This window comes from Streptopelia decaocto, assembly GCF_964273445.1.
Source record: "Streptopelia decaocto genome assembly, chromosome: 11".
NCBI lineage: Eukaryota > Metazoa > Chordata > Aves > Columbiformes > Columbidae > Streptopelia > Streptopelia decaocto.
In genome coordinates this window covers 4,889,402-4,899,752 of record NC_138666.1, presented here as the reverse complement: position 1 = coordinate 4,899,752, position 10,351 = coordinate 4,889,402, and the positions used below count along the sequence as shown (strand labels likewise).

The 10,351-nt window shown below is 50.4% G+C and overlaps 1 protein-coding gene across 1 annotated transcript; it reads left to right on the top strand.

Annotated features, from left to right (window-relative positions):
- Positions 1 to 2,332: 2,332 nt before the first annotated feature.
- TAT (tyrosine aminotransferase) lies at positions 2,333 to 9,244 on the top strand (the record flags this gene model as incomplete). Its single annotated transcript, XM_082062682.1, has 11 exons — positions 2,333 to 2,575; positions 2,758 to 2,862; positions 3,634 to 3,701; positions 4,074 to 4,232; positions 4,408 to 4,546; positions 5,083 to 5,135; positions 5,513 to 5,665; positions 6,552 to 6,680; positions 7,114 to 7,197; positions 8,632 to 8,730; positions 9,101 to 9,244. Exons 1-11 carry the CDS (start codon positions 2,341 to 2,343, stop codon positions 9,242 to 9,244), a joined length of 1,368 nt encoding a protein of 455 aa, XP_081918808.1. The 5' UTR covers positions 2,333 to 2,340.
- Between the last annotated feature and the right edge of the window lie 1,107 nt (positions 9,245 to 10,351).

Here is a 10,351-nt window from a genome sequence, read left to right as displayed (position 1 = left end):
AGCAGCCCTTGGATGACAGGGAGGGTGCAGATGCCTCTCTTATTTATCCCAAGCCTGCAGGAGCCAAGGGACAGGAAGGCATAGATTTCACATCACTTAGCATCACAGGGCCTTCTGGGAATGGTGTAATTTGTACTTTACAGTACCGTCAGAGAGGGAGGAATTGCATCATTTCTGTTTGCTGACAAAACTATGAGTTTGCTTGGGCCTTGCAGCAATCAAGAAAAAAAAATAAAAAAACCCCAGACCCATGGCAATTTGAGCTTCCTTTAACCCTTCAGGTCCTGCTGCCTCCAAGACACCTCCTGGGGAAGTGCCTGCCTCCCTTCAGCCTGTGGAGAAAGATGTCTCAGATTGTCATGATACCAAAAACGGTCCTTTCTCAGCTGGTGCACTGTGAGCCCAGAGCCTTTGAGAACAGGACAGACTGATGCATTCCACAGGCTTTGGGGTCCATCACTGCACTCTTGGTGTGTTATAAGGTGCTAGGGCTGGTCTCTGCGCAGGTTTCCCCCCTCAGTCTTTGAGGACTGAGGGAAGTGGTGCAAAAGGGTGCCAGCCCAGGACCGCTGGGAAGCCAAGCTGTGTCCCTCTGTGGGCTGCCCCCAGAAAGAGTTAATGGGCAGGAATGTTCCAGGTGTTTGAAGTTAACACAGTTGCAATGCGGAGGAGAGGGTAGTTTTGGGTGGGGAGAGCAGCCCTCTCTGTGGGCCAATGGCTACACGATTCAGTCTCAACGCCCAATTTTGGGGCTTATTTCATGGGCAAGATTTTGCAGGAATTTCTTGGCAAGGGGATTTGTCCTGGATGAAAAGCAGGGACTGGGCCACCAAGCTTGTTGGTGTTTCCATCTCTGTGCTGTAGAAGGTAAAGTACTATGCTCTGGTACCTGGCTTCTTTTAGGGGGAGAAGTGGGGAGGTCTTCCTGGGCTGCTATATTGAAGGCATCCATTGTGCCTGGGTCTGCTTCTCCCCTGTGCATGAGAAGTGTGTTGCAGGGTGGTGGGAAGGTGATAGAAAGGAAACCCAGAAAGTATTAGCAGCAGAGAAGCTGAAGTCTTGCTTTGTGACCCCCTTAGATCAGCCTGAGTTGCTTTAAATAGGTTAATGAGGCACTGCTGGCAGAGTAACTGCAGCAACATGGTGAAAACTTCAGTAAAGCAGTGAGAGATTTGTTCGGATGAGAAATCCTACCCGATCCATGCAATGCGACAACCCTTGCAGCTCAGTCACTGCAGCGAGGAATGAGTAGCTGTGTTGTGATCATCTGCAAGCACAGGGCTAAGTAACTACCGTAAGAAAAGGGCCACTGTTCACTGAATTGCCTTTCAGTGGAGCAGAGAAATAGGGCAGGACAGAAAGTGTAAGCAGTTAATGGCAGGATTACAAGACAGCGTGCCAGTATCAGCAAGATTGGGCTTGGTGGCTCAGGAGGTCTCTGCCTGCCGTGTCTCTGACCCTCCGCAGGTGGACAGCCAAGTCGGTAGCAGTTCATAAGTAAGGCCTTTGCTGGCTGGGCCTGGCTTGTGCTTTGGCTATACATGCGGGTGTGTGTAAGTCACTTTTTTGCATGCTTTGGGGCCTAGAAGGCAGCCGTTGCTCTGCTTTGCCTTGCTTGTTACCCAGCCTCGGGAGGACTTCAGGCCTTTTGCTTGCGGCGCTGCGACCTCCCCGATTTCCCTCGTGGCCATACCAACCTGGCTTCATTTTCTAAGCACTTGCCTTTTAATCTAGGCCAGCAGATGTGTTGCTCTGCTGACAGAAGCAAGAGTCTGTAACCTATACCTGCCACTGCCCAGTGCATCCTGATAACACTGGACCAGAACTACCTTGTTAGCATTTAGATTTGATGTAAACTGTGCTGCATTTCTGTTTGCAGACTGAAGGGACATTCCAGATGTGAACACATATAGTGGGCTGATCCTTGTGGTTGCAGCTTGAGCTGTGCAAGTTGATAGATGCTGCGGAGGAGGGGGTGACCTGGCCCTTCTGTCAGTGGAAGATTGAATCTGCAGTCCAGCAGTGACTACAACAGCCTGCTGGCTTTAGCAGGGCTGCTCCTCCTCAGCACAGCAAGTCCATGCTAGGCAGTGGTGCAGCTAGCACAGAGGTGTCTTTATCTTTCTCGCTTACGCGTGGGGTTTCACTTCATCCTGGGCCTGAATACATCCTTACTTGCTTCTGCTGACTGGGTTGTCCTTTAGGCAGTAGGTAGGGTCTATAGCTTTTGAAAGTTTTACTTTTGGAGAGTCATAGGCTGTGTCCCCAAATGGGCAGAACCCTTGTTTGTCATGTGTTAACTAAGCCCAGGAAATCCACCTCACACTGACAGCTCTCAGGATGGACTCATACCTGATCCAAGTGGATGGCCATGGAGATCATGCCCCTGTACTGGATGTTCATCTCAAGACCAATGGGAACAGCATATCACTGGGGAAGGTGAAGGGCCGGAAGCCAAGATGGGCTGTCAGGGCTTCTGAAATGTCAAAGAAGACTTTCAATCCTGTCCGAGCCATCGTAGACACCATGAAGGTGGAGCCCAACCCAAAGAAAGCTATGATCTCCTTGTCCTTAGGTGAGCATAGTGCTGTGGCTGAAGCCTCTGGGCAGCGGGGTTGACTGTGTGGCTGGCAGATTGCAGGGCTCTGAAGCACAAAGCTTGTGCAAACACCCAGGGATAGGCCAGACAACCACACAGCTCTGTCTGTGCCTGTCACAGATCAGTGAGATCTTTACTATTTTTCAATCTTTGAAAAGGAGACCCGACGGTCTTTGGAAACCTTCCCACAAATGATGAGGTCACACGGGCTGTGAAGGAGGTTTTGGACTCGGGACGTTACAATGGCTATGCTCCATCTGTTGGTAAGTTGACAAAGCTTTCCTGAGAGAGCAGGATGAAGGCATGTGCCAGCTCCTACAGCACTGCAGGTATATGGAGCCTACAGTCATCTTTCCTGCAGCTGTCCTCACCAATAGTCCCGTGAGCACACAACTGCGTGCATCCTCTATATAGACGTGAGTGCTCTTCCCTGCATGATCTGTTTGAGGCCCAGAGCCTCCTGCAGAAGCCATGTTCACCTCCCAGCGGCAGGGTTTCAGGCACCCAGACAGGCTCAGGATTGTGCATCGCTGCCATGGGTTGCAGCCAAATTCCTTTCTGGTTTGCTTTGACCAGAATTCCCCTTGGGCTTCCTGACTTCACAGACAATACGAGCCTGGTTTTCAGTTAGTGCAAAAAGCAGGTACAGACCATAGCTCACGCCTGCCTCACGGCGCACTCCACATGGTGACAGGGAGGGCTGCTTCTGTGCCCTCACTGGACACTGAAGGCCATGTGAGAGCACTTGGCCTCCTGCTGGGTCAGAGCAGCTCTGTGGCAAGCCTGTGCCCTGCTCCTGTCAATTCTGTGCCCAGGACATGCTGGGGCAGGGGCCTGCCACCCTGCACTTGGCCTGCCTGGCCCAGCCCTGGACATGCACAGAACTTGGCCTGAGGCAGGACAGCCACCTTGGGACCGTGTCACTGACAAACAGGCTTTCCCTGGCTGTGTGGCAGCTCTGAGCCTTGTGCTGCCAAGAAAAAAGAAACAGTCTGTATAAACCTCCTTTGCATGTTTGGCTCCTCTTTCCCCAGGCTACCAGTCGTGCCGGGAAGCAGTGGCCGCGTACTACAGCTGCCCAGAGGCACCGCTGGAAGCCCAGGTACCAGTCAGCGCGCAGCGCAGGCACCTCCATGGCAGCGCAGTGGTGCTGCTGCCCCTGCCACACCACACGTGCCCCAGCTCCCTCCCCTGCTTGGCTGTGGGACATGGGCTGTGGACAGCCCATGGCCTTGTCCCTCAGTGGCTTCCTGCTGCTCTCATCCCCTGTCCCAAACCCTTCCCCTGCACCCTCCTCAGGAGGAGGCTGAGCTCTCCAGCTGTTGGAGGTTTAACATCTTCAGTCAGACTCTGCCCTTCTCTTTCTGGCTGAGAAGCTCTTACCTGGCAGAGCCTGGGCATTATGTCCCTCCCATGTGGCTGGGGCACCTCAGAGTGCCTGTGCTTTCTGCTGACTCCCATATGCTCTTTGCAGGATGTCATCTTAACAAGTGGTTGCAGCCAGGCCATAGAGCTTGCCTTGGCAGTGCTGGCCAACCCTGGCCAGAACATCCTGGTGCCACGGCCCGGTTTCTCCCTCTACAAGACTCTGGCATTGTCTATGGGGATTGAGGTCAAACTCTACAACCTCTTGGTAAGTGATGGCAGGCCTGGAAGCGGCAGCCCTGACATTTCTGCTTCTCAGAAATACCCTGGCCCTGCCTGGGAAGTGGGTGAAGATGACCTGAGCAAACCTGGGCACCCTGTCACACCCCACCCTGTGTGGCAAGTCCAGTTCATCAGGTGTTACTTCCCCTTCTCTTCACTAGCCAGAAAAGTCCTGGGAAATTGATTTGGAGCACTTGGAGTCTCTGGTGGATGAGAAGACAGCTTGTCTCATTGTGAACAACCCATCGAACCCCTGTGGCTCTGTGTTCAGCAAGAGCCACCTCCAGAAGATCCTGGCAGGTAAGCCTGCCTGTGTGCATCTGTGGCATGGTTGCAGTCTAGTGTCTGACCATATTGTCAATGTCTCTATCACTGCAGCACCACAGCCCAGGGCTTTGCTTTTCTCCTCATAGCTGACTCCATCTTAGGAAGCAGGGCTTGCTCAGTGCAAAGGTGTTGCCTTATGTGGGCAAGAATATGCAGAGCATGTGTCTTGCTCTTCCCCAAATGCTCTGTGTGCCTTGGACTGCTTATTTCTCCACTCTTGCTCTGCAGAGGGAGAGTGTTCACAGGGAGTCCTGTGCTTCCTGAGCCCTGGCCTGCCAGTGGGAGGGCTGTGCTGCTTGCCCACACAGGGGAGAGCAGAACCAGGCTCAGCCAGGGCAGAGATCTCCAGTGACTGAACTCTCTGAATGAACAGTCTGTAGGAGGAAGACAGGGACCCTATACCCTGGGACAGTGCTTCCCTCAGAGCCCTGCCAAGCCCTGCAGCACAGGGCAAGTCTGCTCCCATGGCGGATGCAGGCTGGCCAGGCTGAATGCCTTTTCTCTTACAGTGGCGTCTAGACAGTGCGTGCCCATCCTTGCTGACGAGATCTATGGAGACATGGTGAGTGTCAGTTGCAGTTCTTTGCACCCCTCTGCTGTCTGTCCTTTCTGATGCACTTGCCCTTTGGCCATGGCAGCCAGGTCACCAACAGCTCCACTCCTCTGTACTGTCCCTGGGTCCATGCCTGGAGCTCCCAGTCCTCTGGTGTGCAGTGCTGGGGGTACCTCTCATGTCCAGCTCCTTTCTTATTCCCAACAGCTCGCTTTCATGTCAGTGCACTTAACCTTGAAGCTGGGAGCTTCATACCTTGAAGCTGGGAGCTTTCACCATCAATTTCCCCTCACTTCCCTGCTTCCCTTTTTCTTGTGCCTCATGCACACTACCACAGTTCTCACAATAAGAGGCAGGGACAGCCCTAACACTGCCTTCTGTCACAGGTGTTTGCTGACTGCAAATATGAACCCATTGCAACTCTCAGCACCAACGTGCCAATCTTGTCCTGTGGTGGCTTGGCAAAGCGGTGGCTAGTCCCAGGCTGGCGGATGGGCTGGATCCTAATTCATGACAGGAGAGACATCTTTGGTAATGAGGTGAGAACTGCTGAGTGTTACTGTCATGGCAACAGACCTGCAGTGTCTCAGTGTGTAGATCTGGCTTTAACTGATACAGGCATGTACTGCTTTCTGCTCTCATATGGGTGTCAACCAATTGCTTATGTGCATTTCTGCACCTCTAGGATTTTAATGTCCCTTCCTTACTCCATCTGTTCCTATGCATGGCTGCCTACCCACATCTACACTGTAACACACTCCTTGTCCTACTGCTTCTTCATATATTTCTTGTCCTTTTTGTGTGTTTCTAATTCCTTCTCTTCTCAAATAGCTCCAGTGTGCACTGAAAGTATTGTATGGCTTATCCAGCACGTGGAGTGCTTGTGTGGTCTCCGTGTGTTCTTATATGGCTTTGCTTTAAGTACAAAGCACCTTGCAGTGCTGCAAGTGTTTTACCTGGCTGTTCAGCTGTGTTAAGAACAACCATCTACTGCAGGTACCTTTCCACCTAGAGGTCTTTCTGCAGAAGGAGACCTTGCCTCCTTAGGGGAAGAGCTAGTGTTGGTTGTCCCTGCCTAGCTTTGAAAGTGTTGATTGTGCGTCCAAACCTAAGGGAAATGTGAAGCAGTATTTGGAACAGTTTTGGCTTTATTTGTATTAGCTGTATTCCAGCCTGGTTTGAGGCAGACTGGGAAGCTCCAAAGGTTGTCTCTGTTGGCATTACAAGCTGGAACTGAGGAACAGAAAATGGCACTGTAAATAGTCTGTAAATACCTGGCATACAGTCAAGCAAATGTTCACTGTTACTCTACATGCTCACTGAAGGGAGGGGTGTGAACAGCCGTAGAAATAGTATAGGCCTTGGAGCTGTCCCTTGCTGCAGGGAGGCACAGTCTGACCTGCAAATATCACCATGTTTTTTCAGATCAGGGATGGCCTTGTAAGACTGAGTCAAAGGATCCTAGGACCCTGTACCATTGTCCAAGGAGCACTGGAACGTATTTTGCACCGAACACCCCCTGAGTTCTACCACAACACCCTCAGTATCCTCAAGGTAAACAGGCTGTAACAGGTCAGCACAGTTTGTTCGTTGATTTTTTGGAGCGTGTTGTATCTCTCTAGCTCATCATCCCTCCCCACCCTGCTTCAAGGTGCAGTTCTGTCTGTGATGAGAGCCCAACAAATCCAGTTCCAGCAGAAGTCTTGGTAACTGGCACAGAAATATTGGCTGTGATAAGTTTTGGGCGGCCCAGCCCTGCAGCTGGAGCTGGTGACCCAGGGTCGGGCTGTTTGGCACCGATTTGCTGAACTCAGCTCAGTCACACCACTGTGCTCAAGGCCATGATCACCCGTGCTGTTTGCATTCATTGTCCCTTTATTTGCAGTGGGCAAACCTGTTTATAGTCTGGTCCAGAACTTGGCTTCCATTCACTGAGCTACCTCCTGGAATTTCTCCTGTTTTGAAACTTTTCCTTTCTGCTTTTCAGTCCAATGCTGACCTTTGTTATGCTGCCTTATCAGCTATCCCTGGACTCCAACCTGTCCGTCCTGCTGGAGCCATGTACCTCATGGTAAGTGTAGAGAGAGAGATGCCATTTCTAGATCATTGACACTCACAGCAGGTCTTGTTGCCAGTGCTTGTCGGTGGTTTCAGATTGGCGCTTGGCACCAGCTCTCAGTGACCATGCATTTCCACAGCACACGCGGTGCATCCTTTGGTCACTTTAGAAAGCCAGAATGTGTTGTGCACTTCTCATATGGCAGAGGCCGGTACATTTCACCCACTTGCTCCGGCACAGTACTTAAAGACTTCTACTTTGCCAGACAATGTTTTTTTACCTGGATTTTAGCCTGCTGGCAATGGGAAGCCCCCACACCACAAGTCAGATTATCATACCTCCTGTTCTTCCTACTAGCATGTCTGTCTTCTGCCTATGCTGTTGCCTCTCTTTCTGCCTTCTCCCATAGCTGTTTGTTTTTTTTAACTTTTTATGATGTGGTGAAATTTTCTTTTTAATTTCAACAAGCCCAAGTGAGATATCCAAGTCTCCTAAGTTTAACACATTTTTAATCTCCTTTTTTGGTCTCATACTGTCTCCAGCTTTTCATTAGCTTTTAAAAATGTGCACCCACAATGGGAGAAAATGGCAGTATCGATCTCATTCATATTCTATAGATAATTCTTTATCAGTTGACCCTGTTTCCAATCTTATCCAGAGGTACAACAGTAATTCTGCTTATGCTCTTTGTGTAGAGGAACAGCTCTAAGGTTCTTTCACACCTATTGTATTTCTGCAGTATCTGAGCATTTATTTCAAATTACATCATCTGGTAAAACTTTTCTACCACTGGATCTTTCACAGCTTCTGCATGCAAATTATCTCTCATCTGGTTTAAGGATAGTTTCATGAAATGCTTAAAATAATCTTTGGTTCTAAACAAATCGCCAGGATATCACTGTCCTTATGTGATAAAGGGACAGCCTCCTTCTTTCCAAATACAGACCAGAAACATTTATTGAACATTTCAGCATTTCCATGTCATTTTACCAATTACATTATCCTAGAAGAATTTATTTTGTTTGTGGTATTCTAGACCTTGCTATCTTTTTTTTTTTTAATCAAAACATCAGTTTGTCTTTTTCTTACTGTATGGATTTCTTGCATGACCTAATTATTAATACATATTGACTAGAGTTCTCTCCCAACCTATTTTTCAATATCTTATTTATTCCTTTTCACTTCTAATTAGTTACTGTATCTCTGTCATCAGCTTTTTTACTAAAGTCGTCCTTAACTAAAATTCTGGCTTTACATAGTTAACTAATACTTCTTAAAGAAGCCCCATGTATATGCTTTCATGTATATGTTTCTGTTTGTGTCTTACATTCCAGTCAGCCCAAATCATGAGCAAAAATTGAGGGTAGACAGCTGCATGTGGGTAAGCAGGGCCATTGCAGATAATTTTGGTGCCCTTGGTTGCCATGTTACATCCTTCTGTTGCAGGTTGAGATCGAGATGGAGCATTTCCCTGAGTTTGAAAATGATGTGGAGTTCACTGAGCGACTCATTTCAGAGCAGTCTGTGTTCTGCTTGCCAGCCACGGTGAGCCTGACACTGGGAGCAATGGAGCCAGAGCACCGGGAGGGAAGCACAGGGGTTTGGAGCCTTTAGCTCTGGTTACCTGCTGGGAGTCGTGTGTGCAGTGTCCATGGACGTTGGATACTCTCCAGCTCTCTCCTAGCTTCCTACAGTCCATTCTCTGGGTTCTATGTAGTCAGTACAGAGTCCTGTCACCCTTTGTAAGGGTCTACACAGATGGAGATAATTTGCTTGGAACAGAAAAACAATCTGTCCGCCAGTCTGACCTACCCTGGCTATCTTCACTTGCTGACACAGCATGTGACCCCAGGTCAGGGCTGTGAAACTACAGCACTGTCCTAGGTAATGTCAGCTTCATCCTTTCTCCTTTCAGTGCTTTGAGTACCCAAACTTTTTCCGTGTGGTGATCACTGTGCCTGAGGAGATGATCTTGGAGGCCTGCAGCCGCATTCAGGAATTCTGCGAGACGCACTATCAGGGTGCTGAGGGGGCCCAGGATCTGGAGTGTGACAAGTAGCCACAGCTAGCCTCCTGCCTCTGCCAGGCTACACCTCGGGTGAGGCAGCAGCCAGCCAAGCAGGTCTGCTTCTAGCCAGCCCCACAGTCCCTGCCTGCAAGCAGCTGCTGTCCTGCTGCATCCCTTTTTGTGCTCCATAGACCCCTCAGCACTCTAGGAAGAAGCAGCCACTTCTGTCTCCTCCTCCACTGCAGCTTGCACACCCTCTGGCATCCAGTGCCTGGGCTCCATGTGCTCTGCATTTGCACCTTGTGTTGGTCCCACCTGCCCGTGACCCAGCTGCAGTCAGGGGCATGTGCCGCTCCTGTGCAGGCTGTGTGTCCCCCTGGGGACAGGAGAAGGCCGCTGTCTCGGAGGACGAGAGAAAAGTACCCGCCTCTCACTGACCTGTGTTACCTTAGGAGGCCAGAGCTCTTTATACCGAACCCTTTGTGTGACAAAGGGAGTAAGTTATTGTGACTTTTTTTTATTAATAAACATTCTGACATGGTGAGTGTCTGCAGTGTTCCGGTTGCACCTGGTCTCATGTGGTTGCTCTGCGAGACAGAGCAGCGGGTGCTGTGCCCACTGCTGTGGGCAGGCGCTGCCCCTGCTCCCGAGCCAGCCGTGCCTGGTACTGGTGCCCAGTGCTCAGGCTGGGGCAGCAGCTGTTTCCTGGTGCAGCAGTGAGGAAGGGGGTGGCACCCCATGACATGCTTGCACTGTGTGGGGTGTTTGTGATGTGTCAGAAGCGTCAAGGTTACTGATAAAGCTCTGGGGGTAATAAGGAATGGGTGGCCTGTTGTCCGCTCATTTTGTGGAAAGAGGAGTGCCTGTGCAGTCAAGAGGAGAAAGTCCCCATCAGAGCACCTGTTCTGGTGAGCTGCTCAAGGAGCCGTTTCTACAGCTGACAGTGGGGTGACTTGCGGAGTGCCTTGCATCGTCACCTACAGCTATCTTCACCTGTCCTCCTGCAGAATCAGGATCCACAGGTAACCCTGCCTCCCCACTCCCAGGAAAAGTGAGCTAGCTCTAGATGACACACTCTTAGATGCCTTGCTGGGTTCTGTAGACATCTCATTGCCTCCCTTTCCCCTGCTCAGGACTAAGTCTGGGTACCAGTACTCT